This window comes from Bombus affinis, chromosome 7, assembly GCF_024516045.1.
Source record: "Bombus affinis isolate iyBomAffi1 chromosome 7, iyBomAffi1.2, whole genome shotgun sequence".
Classification (NCBI taxonomy): Eukaryota; Metazoa; Arthropoda; class Insecta; order Hymenoptera; family Apidae; genus Bombus; species Bombus affinis.
This window is the reverse complement of record NC_066350.1, coordinates 6,455,232-6,474,067: the sequence shown is the minus strand read 5'-3', so window position 1 is coordinate 6,474,067 and position 18,836 is coordinate 6,455,232. Positions and strand designations below refer to the sequence as shown.

Below are 18,836 nucleotides of genomic sequence, written 5' to 3'. Positions count from 1 at the left end.
TTACTTAATCCAATAAATCATTCTTTATAACATAGCACATGTAACATAAATCTGTATCCGACAGAACAATAACATATATAAACTAGCAAAACAGCATTCAAAAAGTAGTTAAGATCAAAATACTTTATTCAAGATTCACATTGGTTTAAGGAAAAACTTATCGTCTGATCATCGTTAAATGCATGTATTACTAACAGGTATCTTCTATGCGTAAACTTTGAAACAGGTTGTTTTATAAAATACTGGCTTGAAATACATATAATGATCCTTCATACGTTAACCACAATGAGTGCTATGAGTCAAAATGATTACCGCTATCTTTTTCTGACTTGTATAATCTTGGCTTATACAAGGTATACCCTTCCTCTCTCCCATTGTATGTTATTCAAGGTAAATAAAGAAATAAAAACATAAAGATACATAGGAAAATGTATTTGATTTACTTACTCTGCGGATAGTAGAGAATTTAGGAAGGGTGGTACTGCTGGTAAACTGGATAGACACAGTGGTGGAGAACCGTTGAGTTGTTTCGGAACGATACATGAACATCGGGTGGCATAGAACTCACGTAGTGGCGGTCATTTATATTCCTTGTACGCACTAGTACCACCGTCCATGCACTAGGTGCACGCACCGTCATCCGGCGAAAATCTGAACATTATCTCACGCGTATATCCAAGTAGTCGAGGAATCACGACACGATACGTACGGTACGGTACGGTGCTAGAAGGCAAGGCACGACACGATACGATACGATACAACACGACACGACACGACACTACACGGAACAGCACAGCACGGTACGACACGACACGACACGGTTAAGAGAAGATTGGTCGCAACATAGGATACGCACCAAAAATGTAGCGAATATCGTAAAACTAGAGGGACCACCTCAAGGAGTTAAGATTGTTGGAATATGTGTGTGACGGCGGGGGCTACGGATTAATATGGCCGTCCCTCGTTGACACAATGTTTCGAGTCACACGTAAAAGGCAGCCCAAAGGAAATGCGAAAAACAGGTTGACCGGGATATCGTTGGCAAGAGAGAGGCTTGTTCGCGTACGACGCGCACGCATTTGTTTCACTCGCGACACCATAAACCACCCGCGATTCTCTAGCTATCACTAACTTCCGTGTATCACCCTGTTGTATTCTCCACGCGCTTTCCTATTTTTCTTCTTTCCTTTCTTCTTACCTCCGCTCTTCGACAGGCTATTCGTCCACTCCTCTCTCTGTCACATAAGATTCCTTTCAACCCCTTACAGGGCACGTTCCTCGCTCGTCCTCCCTCTCTTCTTTCTCCTCTCTTCTGTTCGTCGTTTTCGTCGAACACTGCGAGAGGGATCCTACGAACACCGCACTCGCGTTTCGAATTATCAACTACTTTCTCGCTATACCGCGTTCTCGTTAGAGAGCACCATGAGAGTCGTGGAAGCATTCGAATAATCACCTTCTTTTCACGCTTTTCGAGGACGTGACGCGGCCTTGCTGTGAACGACGTCAACATCACAACCGTACGCTTTCATGGCGGCCATCTTTTCGGGATACGCGAATCGCGGAACGGGAAACGCACACGCGTGTATACCTCCAACACATGCATACACGTGCCACCGTTCACCTATGTACACGCAATACTCTACTACGTATAACCCAACAACGAGAATCAAGAGCGAGGGAGACACCTGCGCGCACATACACATATACAACTTGACCGTACTAGCCTGGATATTTGGATAGCGAACGGCAATCCAGACACCGAACCGAAGAACAGGGAATGGTTGACGTTTCTTGTTTAACAGGGAATTGTGGCGCTGCTGTCTCTTCTCGTTTGTTATCTTTCTCTTTATTCGTCTCTCACCATAACCTTTATACAATTTCTCGACCAATCACAATCCCATTCTTACTGAACTGATTTCATCATCTAGGGATTTTCCTACCTCCGAATCTTTTCTCTTCCAATTTCTTGGAGCTGAAACTTCCTTCTATCGTAATTTGCGCGCAATTTTTTAAACTGTCTTCTTTATTCATGTAATGACGTGTCTATTCTTTGTTAGTCGTCTATACATATAGGTATATATTACTGTATTCAATAACAGAAATAAGATATTTACGTCCTCATAAAACTTTTATTTGTATTTAATATAACATTTAACATCAAAAAATTGTGCGTCTGAGGTAGTAGGTATCGATAAAGTTAATAAAAAATTCTTGTTGCAGATATACCTATTTACTTATGTGTAGAATGGTAATTCCAAAATAGTATTAATCTATAAACAGTATACGTATCAAACTTTCATATAAAATTATATTTCTTCAGTATCAAAATTTGATACAATTTTCAAGTCTAATATCTTTCTTTTGAAACGTATATATATATACAAAGAAGAACAATCTTTTTCTACCATCTTCTCTAATATAATAACAAAAACAAAATTTTCGACGTTTTAAACGTACGGTAAATGCTTACAAACGGAATGCACTGTTTTTCTCATATACGTATTTTTCAAAATATTATGTAGCTTTGCGTACATTTCGATATGGCAGTTGATTTTGTGTAATTTTTTTAACATCAAAACGATACCAGTACCTTTATATAATCACTGCGATTACAATTTCAATATTTCTTGAACCGCAACAACAATTTTGCTTGCATTAATTCCATATTTATCCAACAACACATTTGGAGGTCCAGAACGTGGTACTTCAGTAACAGCTAGCTTTTTAACTACAACATTTTTTTCCAGAGCAACCGCCGAAAGAACTGCTTCCCCTAGGCCACCTTCCGCATAATGATCTTCAACAGTAACGATTCTACCTCCAACTTCTTTGGCGTTCTTTACAATCAATTGACCATCAAGTGGTTTAATTGTAAATGGATCGATCACTCGAACATTTACTCCTACTTTAGATAATTCATCAGCAGCTTTAAGTGCTTCGTACAAAGTTACACCAGCTCCAACCACGAGAACTTGATCTTTTGGAGAAGATTTAACCACTTTGCCCTTGCCAATAGTAAAAGGTTCTTCGTTTTCATATATAACTGCCGTGGCAGGACGAGATGTGCGTACGAAACAAATACCCTTTGTATTAGCTGCTAATTCAATGGCACGCTCCGTAGAAACAGCATCGGCTGGGTAAAAGACGGTAGAACCAGGAATTGTACGGAACATAGCTATATCTTCCAGACCCATTTGCGAAGGGCCATCCTCTCCGATCGAAACACCGCAATGAGAACCAACAAAATTGACATTCGTTTGTGAAATAGCACCCATTCGAATCTGCAAAATCAAAAGTATATCAAAAGTATATTCGTTTTTTCTATTCACATTTTCATACTTTACCTGATCAAAGGCACGAGTGAAGAAAGTAGCAAACGCAGATACAAATGCGACTGTTCTGTCTCTGCATGCTGCACCAATTGCTACTCCTACAATATTCTGCTCAGCAATAAACCCTTCGATAAATCTAGTTGGGTCAACTGTCTTGATTTTCTCTGCGTACGTAGAGTTCTTTGTATCTCCATCCAGAGCAACGACGCGAGGATTGTTCTTTGCCAGCTAAATCAAAAAATATAACAATAACACACAAACAAAACAACAAAATGCATTATACTCGCCTAACTGAAGGAAAAGGATACAAACCTTAGCTAAAGCAGTACCATAAGCCAATCTGGTAGCAACTTGTTCTCCTAACTTGTAATTCGGAGGCGATGCTAATTTAATATTACTAAGATCTACGGCTGGAACATCGTTGACTAATGGTTTTTGAGGATGCAATCCTAAAGGACCAGGATTTTTCAACATTCCAGTCAAATGCTGCAATTGAACATTTTATTAATCTCTAAATGTAAAAAATGTAAAATTATTTTTATTATACAGGAAATGCAATCCTTACTTGAATGACTTCATTTGCTTTGTTGCCAAGTGGCTTTCCGTGCCAATTTTCTTGATCTTCAATATTAGGGAAATATTTGCCCTTAAACGTCTTTGCTAGAATGGCAGTAGGTCGCCCTTTTGTATTTTGTGCTTCATGGAAGGCCTGATAAATAAAATATTATTTTAAATTTCTTGTATTCATAAATAATATTTATTTATACGTGAGCATGTATTTTTCCTAACAAACCTTGGCCAACTCTTCTACGTCATGACCATCAACTACCAATGCATTGAAACCAAAAGCTTCAAGTCTTTTGCGATAGACTTCCATATTATGTTGAAGAGATGTTGGTTCACTTTGACCCAGACGGTTAATATCAAAAATAGCACAAAGATTGTCCAACTTATAGTAAGAAGCAAAGTGAAGTGCTTCCCATATTGATCCTTCAGCTGCTTCTCCATCACCAATCAAACAGTATACACTACATAAACATTAATAAATAATTCATATAATTATTATCATACATTATTGAAAACATAAGTACAACATTGCTTTATGTAAAACAATTTAAAACAAACAATAAAGGGTAATTATTTCAATATCAACATACCGATAATTTGCTTTGTCAAAATTTTTTCCTACGTAGGCCATTCCAGCAGAAACTGAAAGGCCCTGTCCCAAAGAACCAGTTCCCACATCAACAAAGTTTAGTCTTGGAGTAGGATGTCCTTCCAAGTCACTATCAATTTTTCTTAAATTTAATAATTCATTTGCTGGGAAAAGTCCTGCTTCGGCCCATGCTGTAACCATATAAATATTATTAGTTACCTCGGAATTTGACGCAACTTCATAAGGATATATTAATGCGCATAAATTTCAGATATTTACCTGCATAAAGGATAGGTGCTGCATGACCTTTGCTCAGTATAAACCTGTCACTGTTTGGATCACGCGGTGCCGATACTTTGTAACGCATCGTGTGAAAGAATAAAACGGACATAATCTCTGCCATAGAAGAACATGATGTTGGATGTCTATGTAAAGTAAAAAAATATACAAAATTAGAAAATTTTCATAATGGTATTAATAAAGAATAATTTGAATACATCGAGTTTCCAAAGATTATCAGAACGTGTAATTGCAAGTTTCGTAATCATAAACTGTTATCTTCAAAGGTCATACAGGATATCAATCTTGATCATACGATCATTGAATATCGGAATGATCATTAAAAACCGTAGTTATGTAATACGATTTATATGCAAAAAAGGCATTAATCATTAACTGCATTGCAAAGAATAAATTTCTCTTTCTTTTATTATACTTTTTTATACTAAAATTAATTTATCAGCAAAATTTACTTCTTTAAATTACTTTGATTAAATAACGTAAACTACATAGTAGGAAAAATATAAAAATCTTAAATAAATTATGAATCAAATGTATTGTTTTCTATACATTATGTGTTCTTGTGTTCTTCATATTTTAATTTTATCTGCAATTATATTATAAATGTTAAAGCATTATCAATCGCTGACTTCGTGTTGATAGCGAACATATTTAAATGCAATAAAACATTAAGAAATACCTACAAGGATGCTTTAATTTATAATTATTTAATTTTAACGTAATAAGTTACTAATTATTGCAAAGTTCTGATTTCCTGAAAAATTTCAAGGAAAATTTTTGAACATGCCAAGAAGAAAGATCAGCGTGTTGATAATACAATCTATCGACGACAGAGAGGTTTTAAAATAAATATGATACGAGAAAGATATGGTATGTATTTCGACTTCGCCAAAGCGATAGTAAAAACTTTGGATTAACATTTCACTCGTATCATACCCGCTTTTTGATGCCTCAGTTGCTTGAATACATTGAATACGAAGCCTGGTTGCAAGGTCTTGGAGTTTTTCCATGTTCGTATCACGCACCATTTTAAATTATAGAGAATTTCGGAAGTCGTTTCCCACCGAACGTTCGATAGCAACTGAGGGACTGACTAAGGGACATGGAACACAATAATTCGCAACTCGCGAGTAACTGCACGCTCCCTACTTTCTTCCAGACCGGCTATCGTAGATTTCAAAATCGGCACGTTCACGTTTCATGGTTACGAACTCTTTTGGAACTCGTACTATCGCTAGAACTACCATACCGATAGCAAGAATATCTGGTTTATAATAACCATGTTTTATCAGCATCTTTTCCTTAGAAAATTTCAAAAATACTAATTAATAACTTTTTTCTGGACACCAATGGAGAAAAATTTAATCGCGATTAATTGATAATTGTTAATTAAAATAATAATATAGTGTAGGAAATTTTTGATAATTCCATGAACTTTATTATAAAAGTTACAGGTATCGTGAAAAGATGAATAATAGACTAATAATCAAATTCTTAAACTATGTAGCAATCGTTTTTATCATATTTGAGGGTACACAATTTTATATGGTATGTCCAGCTCTTTCAATATTCTATATGCTCTTGATTCTTCAACACTATCGTATGTTTATTACGTAACTACTTCATAGCGTGCATTTTGGTATTGTGCACGTGTTGACTATGCGACTGCTCTGCATAAGTCATAAGAAAACATGGTATGATTTCCTGTCTATTTTTATAACTGTCCTTCTAAAAAGTTTGAACATTTTTTTACAAGATACAAAGTGCAATGATGCGACAATTCCCGATCATTCTTCAAAGTATTGTTATTGTTAATTATATAAAGGTATAATTTATGATTAATACGAAACTTGGATAATTCTAATACGATAGGTTTTAGGTATCTATAGATTCCTTTTTTTTTTTTTTTCAAGAAAAAATATACTGAAAAATTTATTTATCCAAAATTAGATTTTTCTGGAAAAATTTTCCAATATTTTATCCCACTTTGATCAATAATCATTAAAAGTGAAAGTTCATAAAAATTTTAAAATGTAGTCTTTTATTATCGTATAGATATAAACTCTATGCATAAACATGAAGAGCAATAATAAAACTACCTTGATCCATGAAACATAATGTAAGAAGATGTAAAAAAGTGATATAACATTAAATATGATAACTTGGAAGAATGGGACATGTAACAAAACAATTAAGATCATACCACGTAAAAATAATAGAAAATATCGAATATTAATTAAGTATCAAATATCAAATAGAAAAAAACTGCATGTATTGTATAACATAATTGATTCTAAAGCAAACATTCTCCTTTCATGTCGTTTTCATCGAGATAATCTTCGCGCGTGATTTTACAAGTGTTCAAACTTTATTAGAATTTAAATATAAAGATGATCGAAAATTAGTAAGGGTGCATCGATCTACGTTGATTTACAAGAAATTTATACAATGAACAGTTAATTAATGATACTGCTATTATAACATAGGATATCACACATACCCGGATTTACTGGCTTGTGTGGCATTGATCGAATGAATTCTCAACTTTGTCGCAATATCTTTCAATTCTAGAATGGTTTTCGATTCTGGTTTGTGATAGTTTGCCATTTTCTTCGTGTACGATGTAACGGCTTTTTAAAACTGTAATAATCTTTTAAGAAAACTTCGGATAAATGCTGACCACGAAACGTGTTTCCGAGCAACAAGTAGAATTCGCGCAAGCACGATCTAGCTTGAATATAGAGAAGAATTCAAACCCTGGATTCGAGCGCGATTTATTCCAAGCATATTCTCGTATTGTTCCTAGATGGCACTGTATCGATTTTGATAGTACGTATAACAGTCATCATTTTTTTTTTTTTTTTATTATAAAAAAAGATTAGAATGCGTGTATTGTTAATAATTTTTTGTGCTACTTATAAATTTTAAAGAGCATTTTGACATAATTATTTTGAGGTCTTGTTTTCTCAAATAATTTAACGTATACGCGGTAAATTGCGTAACTTATATATAATACAAATATGGAAGAGGTATCTTGACAAACTTTCACATACAATATTAATGTAATAACAAATTTATTCGACGTTTAGGAACAGGATCTGTAGTATTATATTTAATCATATTTAATACTACCAATATCGAAGTATTCATTTATAATCTTATACGTAACTGAGAATAAATTATCTAATTAAAATTAGGGGAATATATAGAAATTTTATCGTTATATTATAAAAAAATCGTCGTCCATAAAAGTTTATGTTGTACGTAGAACCAAATTACAGATTATAATATAATATATAAGTCTACAATGTCTACATATAATTTAATCCTTAATGTAACATTACTTTCAACACATTGTTTCTTTTTTCACATCGTAATGAAAATTACTAAGTCGTTATAAAAATTTCAATATTAATTAATGCTTAATATTTATAGCGAATATGTTATTTAAGAATTTAACTTATTTTTACAACATTTCGAAAACATATGCAATTAAGGAGTGAATTAACTATTTTTAGTGATTGTATTGGTACAAATATGTATAATACCTTCGTTATCTGTAAGAATAAATTGCTATAATGAACAATTAAACCTTACATTGTGATGAATTTTAGATTTATATCTATATATAAATATCTAAATAATATCATTAAATTATATGTATATACATCTTAATGATACATATATCATCCTTTTAACGAAATTCGCACTTTAATACTCGGAACGATCGTTATTGACCGTATTTAAGATCGTATTTAATTATTAGCGTACTTTGTTTTTCAGTAATATTTTATCCGGTCAGTTCTGTTCTAGTTCTATCATCAAGCTTTTTAATATAATAGTTCTTCAACAGATATTTTTAATTACATCTAAATGTGCAAAATATGCGGTTCCATTGATGCATTACGACTATAGGGGAGGGAGGTAATCTGATACCGTCTGATAGTATAACAATTAACGTGAATGTTACATTCGAATGTCTTTTTTTTTTAGTAACCGCCAAAACTGCAGAAACTTTAAAACCATCAAAATTAAGTATTTCAATTTGCAATACACTTATGTAAACTTAAAAGTAATTGTATAAGTTTTATATGCGCATATATATACATATATATAAATACACTTTTACATAGTTATATATCATGTGTGTGTGTGTGTGTCATGCTTATATATTTATATATACTTATACATATGCATAACATGCAGTTGGTTCCCATATTCCTTTGAACTTCATACATATGCATGTTTACATGTTAATTTAATTACCAATTAATAATTTTATCACACATGTCAAATTTGTTCTATTTACAATAACTTTTCACCTATATCTGGAATGTTAAGCAATTTATATGCGTTTATTCATGGTGATGTAAAAACGGTTGTCTTCCACATTTTGGTTTTGACCTGAGAATCTCAAATTTGATTAGGATCAAGTTCATGCAATTTTAATTTCTTTTGTTCTTAATGCACAAACGTTAATCAACCTTGTTTACCTGTATAATCATCATCGAATTTCCTCAAATTTGATACATGACACTCGAAAAATTTATACGGACGATAGTTTGAAAATTATTTACAATGTCACTTATTATTTATAAAACTATTATGCACCAATTTAGTGGAACTATGTATTCCTGAAATTATAATTTCTCCTTATATAAGTTTGTTCATTTTTATGTCAGTAAAAAAGGATGAAATTGCGCAATTTTATTCTATTATTTTGCACCTGTTTATCGTATACCAACTACTTTCGTGTTCCCGTATATATTGCTGATACATATACTCTAATAGTTTTTCTTCATAAAATTAAAGTAGATGGAATAATGTTATCAATCTTTGTAATGCTCACCAGAAGAAATAATTCAATGCACTGTGTATTAGCGTAAGTTAGATTTCCTGTAATAAAGTAATAACAATTTTTTCTGAATATCTTTGAGCACATCTTAATAATCATAAATTCTCAGCAGTATATTTGCAAACTTATAACTAACTTTTGATTTTATATGAGTTCTTGTATGGTCTCAAACAGTAGTTTCTTAATGAAAGTTATGAAAAATAATGAAAAGTTAAATACAAAGTATCAAGTATAGATAATAATTATAATGTATGTCTTAATTAAAAAGAAAGTAAATTTATTAAAATAAACTTATTTTTTAACTATAATTATGGACAAAGATGAGGTTATAATAAATATGCGACCACGCAAAATTTCTAAATGAAAATAAATAATGACTGATGCAGCTTAGTACACATTACTACATAGTAAAAAATTACGTATAGAGGATTTCTTCAGGTATGTACCATCAATTTTTACTTATAATGCCATGCTGTATATCAACAGATCATTATTGATCTGTTGACGAAAACTACTTTTTTTTTTATAGAATGTAATGTTATTTCTATAAAGAATTAAATTGGTAAGCATCAAAATTAAAGAAATTGCTTTTTTTTTTTTTAAATTGGCTCAGTAAGAAGTGACTAAAAGAACATGATAACAGTGTGCAATAGGTGTCAGGTACATTTTGGAATTGATGTTATACTCAGTGCTAAAGCTTTAAAGTCAGCATAAGTATACTGAATGATTGTTTATTGTTTCCATGTGTAATGTTAATATCACATACAAGTACACTTTAAAGCTTCTAAAGAGAGGTCCTATAACTGAGCGTTTGATTGCTGTGCTTTATCAACACATTCCAAACATATCCTAACATCCATATTGCTAATATTTATCTGTGGTAACGTAAAAAATGCTATATGTACATAACGGGCAATCCTCAGTGCAAAGACTGAATTACAATCAAAAGACTACTTGATACATTTAAAATATTTTACACTGCTTTTTCCAGCTTTCCTCATGCCATAGAAATTGTAACATTAATTCCTAGATTTCCATTATCGGCAAATAATTGCGCGATGGAGGTGTCAAATACAAGGCAGTCTGAATTTAAAATTGCAGATGAAACACCTTCGTGAATAGAACGCGGCATAGCTTCCCATGTTAGGCGCCTTTTATGCCCATTCAATTCTAGTCTGTCGAACATAAGCATTTACATGTTATCATTACATGTTCCAATTGGCATTCGTTATTTTAACTGCCGTCTACACTATAATATATATATACCTGTAAGCAAAGTTTTCTGCTTGTTTTCTTGAACCAATCAATTGAACAATTGCAAAAAATTGTTGATGTCCATCATACTTTTCTTGTTTTTCAAGCACTAGCATAAAATGATGACCAAAGCAAGACTGCATCATTACCCAATCCACTGCACCAGGAAGATTAATATCTGTTGCTAAGAAAACAATGTCTTCCCCTGTAACGAAAGTGATTTAGACATTTGTGTAATAAACGGAAACACAAATGCATGTCTTATTTGATAAAATTACCTTGAAGAGTTGTAATGCTTTTGTGACTCATAACAAGATGTGGCATTACTTGTTCGAGAGATCCTTGCCATTTACAAGAAGCTCCTGGACAAGGACAACTGTATGGACGGAATTCACATGCATCTTCATGATCTGCCTTTTCAGTATGCACTAGTGACACTGTGCATCCACTTGTTGAATATTTGCAAGGAAACATCACGTTACCTGCCACTTTTTCCATTGCCAGATTGCGGATATTACCTGCATTACAGATTCATAAAGAATTTCTCTTCACAAAACAATATTAAAAACTACTTTTATTTATATAAGTTCCAATTTATTGCTATCTACATACCTAATGGACCTCTACAGGTAGGACAGCAGTTAAGTTTTGGTCTGCAATTACTACAAACAAGATGTCCACTCTGGCATTGTAAGATTGGTGGAAGAACATAATCAAAGCAAACTGGACATTCAAATAGGCTTGCTAGGTCAGTTGAGCTGCTTAGAGATGATACAGTAGATGCGGAGGAGCTTGCAACACTCCTCCCTCTCTTCCCAGTACTAATACTTAATTGGGACATCTTTTTCTTTTATTCTATGTATCAAATAAGAACACTTTGCCTTTTAGTTGGCAAAAAAATCCATTTATTTTAAAGATGTCTAATAAATGCGATGCATTTTGGAATGAGCCATCCACCTCATATCTGCAAATTATTAGAATTTCAGAGATATTACAGAGTGTTATATTTATAAATACAAAAATTTTATGATTTTATTAATTACGAATATTCATTAAATTCTAAACTAATACCTTCGTATAAAGTGAAAATTATTTTAATATATTGAAATATATATTTAACACATTTATATAATTATCTTGCAATGTGTATAATCTGGCTATCGTCAGTGTTATTATACTTTATCTCTATAAAAAATAATGAACTTTTTGTTATATATATCATTCTACATAGTGGGATATTCATGATAATTTTAATTATTAAACTTTATAATTAATTCAGTTAATACATTATTTACAGTTATGTAAGGATAAAATGAACTTTATGGAGTATATCTGGCTTCTATATTTTTATCACTTATACAATGTACTATATTCTACCTTTCAACTAAAAAAAAAAAAAAAAGAAAGAAAATAATGTGTTATAAGGCATTACGTATATTGATGTTTATTCGACATTGAAATGATGCAATAAAAATTTTGGTCAGTGCAATCCTTTTATTACTTTTACTCAATAAATTTTTACTTAAGTAATGTTATAAAATTTATTATCAAAAAATACTAGAATCATATATGCACAATTCATAATATTGTCGTGTTATATGAATATACATTTAATCGAAGCATTTACAATTTATTTTAAAACATTTTCATTTACCTACTTAATTTTATGCAAAAACAAGATAATTCAATATACGTTTTATATACGTACAGTTTGCATTTTTTGCATCAATTAATTCAAAGAAAAAAAACTAAACTTCTTATCGACATTTTTATAAAAGAAACGCTGTTTATAATTATGAATCAATAAAGCAGAATAAATAACGAGGATTATGTTGCATCGATCGCAAGACCATTTATCGCGTTTGCGTCAATTATCGTTGTCTTTTCGGTATACCGTCACAGGAAAAAGCTTGACAAATTTTTCTCGAGCAACTTAAGAAATTTTCAAACGGTATCTTGTTCGTGGATTGTTTAATCCGAAAATCAGGGGAAAATTTTGCGGAATAGTATTGTGAAGAGAGTCACAAATCACGAGTCACGACGAATCAGCGATCAACAAATAAACAATGCGCAAGAAATAAGAAAGCGGATGATTCTCTCGCGGAAAATTCTACGTAAGAAATACGATAAAGCATGTGAATTTGTAATTTTATGGAAAATATATGTTTAAACTTACCGAAATAACAAATATATTAGTACGTCACTCGATGCATACACTGACTTTTCGCGTGGTTGAAATCAGAAAATAGTGAGTTAAAAGTGTGAAAGAGGGAAAGAGAAGGCACTTGAGAATGATGACAACGGAGATATGAACGTAGATGAAAAGGTCGAGAATAACGACAGAGGGTGACACGACAATAGACAAATGTTTTTACGAGAACAACAACAGGAGATTTCATGCGACTTGGCTTTGAAAATGTTGCACGAAATGCTCCCGATACTTCTCGGTACATCGGATGAAGAATAAATACGAATGCAATGAGATCGACTGTATAAGAGGCTACATCGCGAATTCTCTTGGCCAAACAGGCAACATTAATAGTAACGTGACTTTGGTTAGTTTTCGCTGAGGCATAGTAGCAACTTGCTCCTTTTCGAACTTCCGACACTTCAAGCTCGTTCCGTACAATAAGACGCACAGAGCAAGATGATGACACTGCAGCTGTCTGTCCGACTGTACGTCCGTCCGTTTACACCCATGCAACGCATGCAACTGCCATTAACGAGTGTTAAGCCGCGTTTTTAATGTACACTTTCGTTCATGCTGTAACATTCATTTTCAAAAATAATAAATAGCAATATTTTGTTTTTCTTTTTTATAGAAATATTTTATATTAAATACTACATATGTGACAAAGTATTTCTAACATTTGTATTACGTTACATTATATTTTCATATTTTCCCTTTATTAATTTTTTTTGCAAATAAAGCACTATAGGATTAAATGATCGGAAAAGTTGTTCAAATTAATCGATGATTCATATCTTAAGTATCACTATTAATTTTATTTGCTTCAGATATATATTTATTTATATTTATTATGATTATGCAATCTTCCTATATATATATTATATAGGAATATATAGGGGTATATATATATAGAAAATAATGTTGATGATACTAATTATAGTAATATAAAGCTATAATAATAACCTACAAAACTGAAATTCATATTTTTATTAAAATTAATTCGAAGTCAGGATGAGAAAGGATTTGTATCAAATTACCATTTTCAAGATGATTGTATAAATTTTCTTAGAAGAGTACTTTTCTATTTATTTATAAGCTTTCATTGAAAGAAGAATATCACAAAATACTTTTCAAGTAATGAATATTTTATTTTTTGTTATAATTAAAATATACACTGTGTCATGGGTGAAACAGGCGAATAGTAATCAATAGTAACAAAATATTTGTGTTATTTGCTTTAATTTCACAATCTGATCTCTTTTTTATATATATATATATTTTTTCCACACGCAGCAAATATGGTATACATAGTATACAGATTCACTTTCCAAAAGCACAATTAGCTTGGCTTAAAATATTTTCTTTTCTTTTTTTTTTTTTTTTTTAGAAAACGGTTTATTTCCCGTGTATATGTGTATTATGAAATTTATTTAAGCCAAACTGTCGTTACTTTTGTAACATCTGAGAAAAACTTGAATGTTTAAAGCCTTATCAGCCTTGTGTGTAATATAATTTCGATGTACCTAAATGTAATCCTCACAATGCCATATTTACATTTGCTATATGTATTTATTTTGTCATCTTTAAACATTTTTTTTAGTCCAGAAAATCACAAGATGTATTGGCTGTCAAATTCTCTAGTATTTGTATCATTTCAAATGATACTTTACACATTAACAGTCTTCTTGCGATATGAAGAGCAGTCTTTGTACACCAGACAGGAACAACTGTTTGATGCAAATGCAAAAAATGTCATAGTAGCCTAAATTATACAAAAGTTATATTTCTGCTAGTTTCAATGCCTTAAACATTCTGTTGATTCAGGGTCTTCAAAACATTTTTCATATAACAAGCCATGATCAGTTTTGTTATATTTATACTTGAGTTTTATGAGACATAGGAGTACACGAGTGTAGCAACATTCAGAAATCATTAATTGTATTAAAGGTACTTCTGGAACTGTAGTTCTCATGACAATTAAAATATCATTAAAATATCAACAAAAACAAAAAGAAAACAGGGAAAAAAAGAAAGAAAGATACCAAATAACTCATTATAAAATTCTGTGTACAGTACGGTATATTTATTGCTCTTCTGATGTGATTTCAAATATTGTTTTAGAATATTTTGTAACCATCTTCTACCACTCGCGCACTCTTCGCGTATCTACCCAGGACGTTCATATTTTAATTATATTCATTTTGAAATATTTTTATCTTTTTCTTAATTCCTACTGCATTATATGCTAATTCGCACACGTGTACAACGTATGTATGTGTACACGTATATACATATTAACATACGAGGATACGTATGTTTCTTACAATACCTTATGATTCGTATAAGTTACAGAACTTACTTTAGTGTACAAACAATTATGGATGATACTAGATAATACGTATAGGTTATAAATTTATGAGGAAGAAGTACATTTAATTAGGAGTACGAACCATTGGTCCATGAATGGTATTTTGTTTTACTTCTATCAATTACCTCTAACTGACACATGCTTTCTGAACTGAAACTGTTTATCAACATAAAGTCCTATCGTGAACAACACAGCATTGTGTTCTCTAATAATAAGATTAACACCAAGCATATAATAAACAATACTTTAGTAATGCAACTTAAGATGCTAAAGAATAATTAGAGTATTAAATTATAAGATATACATGTTAGTATTATGAATCATGAATAACAAGAAAATAGGAGTAAATCAATCGTTTCAATTTTTAGCTTATGTATGGTTCCTATGTAAGAGAAACAGCTTCATATATAAAGTATTCGGTTTTAATAAAAATATTTGGACATCTATTTTAATAGTTTCATGAATAGCTTGTTTATATAATAGGTGATAAAATGTGCATAGATAGAAAAAGACATGATTCTTTTGACTCGTTAAATTATACCAATCGTAAATCAATTGAAAATTCATTTCCTCTCTTTTAGTAAATGTACATAGAGCTATCTAGTATTTTACAGACCCAATGTACAAAGATCAGGGAATTTGGTGCTTCTATAAGAGTTTCCCAATGACTCTACTTACAAGCTCTTTTATCCCAAATTTCCCTATCTCAGTCTTAGCCTGCATTCAGACAAAGTTGGTCTACTCCTTACTATATTCTTGCTTTATCACCAAATTTTGAGTATGTAGGATTTATGAATCCATTTTTAGTACGGCTGATGTCTCTGAAATTGACGTGGTCCCTGACCATTTCCTCTTGGCTTACCTTGAACCCCATATCCCATGTTGTCATACCCATCATAACCAGCGTAATCATAGTTTGCATACATATCGTCATATCCTCCTTGATAGCCATTGCAGTATTCAGGAATGTAACCATAGCCTCCGCCATATCCATAACCATAGCCTGGGCCCCAAAATCCTTGATTCCTTGGGTCTGGATTAACTTTCACTTTCTTGACATCCACTTCTTTACCATTTATCGTTTGTTTAGGTGTTTTAAGTAATTTGTACACTACTTCTTTCGAGTCAAATGTTATGAAACAAAATCCTTTTCTCTGATTTTTTACCTTATCAAATGGTGCTTGTAATTCGACAATTGTACCATATTGTCCAAAATATGTTTTGATATCTTCATCGGTAATTTCAGGAGTAAGGCCACCCACAAAAATTTTACCATGTTGGGGCTTTTTACTCACCCGTTTGGGATCCACCTACACCAAAACAAAGGAAATCTCATTGAAGAAACAAGATACAGAAATAATTAGAAAGTAGTTCTTAAGCTTGGGCAATAGATTTTAATTTCGGCAGTATAACCAACCTTTCTCTTATTGATGTAATGCTCGCCAGAAGCCAGAAGTTTGTCGATCGTCTTGGGATTGGCGAATACCATAAACGCAAAACCTCGTGAAACACCGGTGTAGGGGTCGATTTTAACGGAGATGCTTTCTATCTCTCCGAATTTACTAAAATGATCCCGTAATTCTTTGTCGGTGGTATTACGCGATAGGCCACCGACGAAAAGTTTGCGTTCGTCATCTTTCCCTGGAATTCCGGCAGTGGCTTGTTGTTGCTGGGGTTGTTGTTGCTGTGACTGTGATTGTTGTTGCTGTTGCTGTTGAGACTGCTGTTGTGTCTGTTGGCCGGTACCCTCGGTCTGGGCTTGATTCTGGTAACAGTCAACCGCCGCCATCGCGTACTGTTTAGAGCTTACCGCGTTAAAAGCACGTCAGAAGATACAAGGTAGGCTGGTCGAACCGATGAGATCAGTAAATGCAACGGTGTACTGCGCACCAGAATAATTTCGGAACAGTTGGCACGCGTCACAGTCGGTTCTTATGGTGAACCGGTGCCGGCTTACGACCGAAAGAAAGAGAGTCAGCAACAGTTTCCGATTCCCTCTAAGCCTCTATTAACACGACGCTATTCGTTCTTTCTACTCAGACGCAATTCATCTCTCCAATCACAACGACAGATCCAACAGACAACGCCGGAAATTCCAGTGTATTTCCGGTGGTCGTTTCATTACTAACTTTAATTAATTTTCCAACAAGCTGGAAAATTGACAGGCTAGTATACTTATTTGTTGCTTAAATTTTCGATTTATTTTTTAATCGATTTCATATTCACGTAGTGGACGATTACCGAAAGTCCTTGAACATTGCTGAACCTGAACAATACATGAACACCTTTGTTCCTAACCGTGAGATCAGGGTCTTTATTCGCTGAAAACTGAAAATTGCATATTTCCAGTTGACATTACGAAAATTCTATCGTAACTTTGTTCGTGCTTTAATAACCTTTCTCTGCATTTTTCGCATAAAGATCGATTCAGGTTAGGTTAACATTTATATAGGTTGTCAAATTGATTTTTGTCAATGATATCAAATTTACATGATACTATTTATTCTATTACTGCAAATTGCTGCAAATTATCGTAACATGCATAATCGATGCACACAGGAAAAATTGCTTAACATATCCATGAAGCTGTAAAACTCAAATCACTATAACGATAGCGCACACATTTTAATTAAATTCGATGTGTAATTCATTTAATCTTTACGTTTATATGGTACATGTAACAACAATGTGTATAAGATTTGTGTAATCTTTTTAATTTTATCAGCATACAAACGTATGTAACGAATAAGAAATGAAAATGAAAATAGTAACGCATTAAATGTTCATATATAACGCATTAACTCGAATTGTTTTCGATTTCGATTACCTAATCGAAATTTTTTTATTGCAAATGTTAAAAGACATAGCGTTTATGTATTTCGAATTTTTATTTAAAAATTTAGGAACACGTGGTGTTCTTACTTGTTTGTGCACCGTTTAAAGTCGTTGCTTTCTCAATATACGTATATAAATATAGTCAGACAGAGAAGGTTGTATAAATAAAACACAGACCCTCGGCAACCCCGGCTTATCTTTTCTCTTCAGTCGGAACAGTTTAAGAATAGAATAAGGTTCTACGGGTAGACTGACTCGTTGTTAATTATAGAACACACTTATTTGTACGTACATAAAAAAGGTACAAATATTGTCATATAAAAACTTGACTACGGAACGGTGGGCATGTAGCTTCAAATTATTAGAAAATAAAAGTGTTTACTAATATTTCCATACGTACATATATCGAAAAAACGTTCCTCCTCTTGCACTGTTTTATCGCAGATCCAGTAACAAAAATAAGTGCCGATGAACTCACTCGATGGCGCCACTTGATTTAGCAATTCGGGAAGACTTTATGAAATATCAAATTTCTTCCAATTTTC

At 32.5% G+C, this 18,836-nt stretch overlaps 4 protein-coding genes across 11 annotated transcripts in view; all 4 read right to left on the bottom strand.

The window, feature by feature from the left end:
* Positions 1 to 1,822, bottom strand: part of LOC126918726 (serine-rich adhesin for platelets-like) — a 58,777-nt gene extending 56,955 nt beyond the window's left edge. For 3 of the 6 annotated variants that reach the window (XM_050726994.1, XM_050726993.1, XM_050726997.1), the window contains exon 1: positions 448 to 1,820. Coding sequence is in view for 3 of the 6 variants with exons in the window: in XM_050726993.1 (XP_050582950.1) it covers positions 448 to 549 (102 nt within the window). In the remaining 3 variants the exon portion in view is untranslated. Of the gene's footprint in view, positions 1 to 447 lie in introns of all 6 variants that reach the window. The other 3 variants (XM_050726996.1, XM_050726998.1, XM_050726999.1) reach the window with 2 other exon arrangements.
* A 287-nt stretch (positions 1,823 to 2,109) lies between these two features.
* LOC126918747 (transketolase) lies at positions 2,110 to 7,527 on the bottom strand. Of its 2 annotated transcripts, none has more exons than XM_050727091.1 (8): positions 7,289 to 7,527; positions 4,768 to 4,913; positions 4,490 to 4,679; positions 4,126 to 4,360; positions 3,898 to 4,041; positions 3,645 to 3,818; positions 3,345 to 3,560; positions 2,110 to 3,281 (listed from the first exon to the last, which is right to left on the bottom strand). In XM_050727091.1, exons 1-8 carry the CDS (start codon positions 7,393 to 7,395, stop codon positions 2,610 to 2,612), a joined length of 1,884 nt encoding a protein of 627 aa, XP_050583048.1. In that variant the 5' UTR covers positions 7,396 to 7,527; the 3' UTR covers positions 2,110 to 2,609. The 2 variants fall into 2 exon arrangements, with proteins under 2 accessions (XP_050583048.1, XP_050583050.1); XM_050727093.1 differs by lacking the exon at positions 7,289 to 7,527 and adding an exon at positions 5,725 to 5,900.
* A 318-nt stretch (positions 7,528 to 7,845) lies between these two features.
* LOC126918775 (E3 ubiquitin-protein ligase SIAH1-like) lies at positions 7,846 to 13,627 on the bottom strand. Of its 2 annotated transcripts, none has more exons than XM_050727168.1 (6): positions 13,074 to 13,627; positions 11,510 to 11,861; positions 11,176 to 11,415; positions 10,910 to 11,102; positions 10,621 to 10,818; positions 7,846 to 9,684 (listed from the first exon to the last, which is right to left on the bottom strand). In XM_050727168.1, exons 2-5 carry the CDS (start codon positions 11,736 to 11,738, stop codon positions 10,641 to 10,643), a joined length of 840 nt encoding a protein of 279 aa, XP_050583125.1. In that variant the 5' UTR covers positions 11,739 to 11,861; positions 13,074 to 13,627; the 3' UTR covers positions 7,846 to 9,684; positions 10,621 to 10,640. The 2 variants fall into 2 exon arrangements, with proteins under 2 accessions (XP_050583125.1, XP_050583123.1); XM_050727166.1 differs by lacking the exon at positions 7,846 to 9,684 and adding an exon at positions 11,969 to 12,082 and having other exon boundaries at positions 9,900 to 10,818.
* Positions 13,628 to 14,212: 585 nt separating this feature from the next.
* LOC126918774 (RNA-binding protein squid-like) lies at positions 14,213 to 18,052 on the bottom strand. The gene is made up of 2 exons (XM_050727165.1): positions 16,874 to 18,052; positions 14,213 to 16,766 (listed from the first exon to the last, which is right to left on the bottom strand). The coding sequence occupies exons 1-2, from the start codon at positions 17,243 to 17,245 to the stop codon at positions 16,260 to 16,262; spliced, it is 879 nt and encodes a 292-aa protein (XP_050583122.1). The 5' UTR covers positions 17,246 to 18,052; the 3' UTR covers positions 14,213 to 16,259.
* Positions 18,053 to 18,836: the final 784 nt, after the last annotated feature.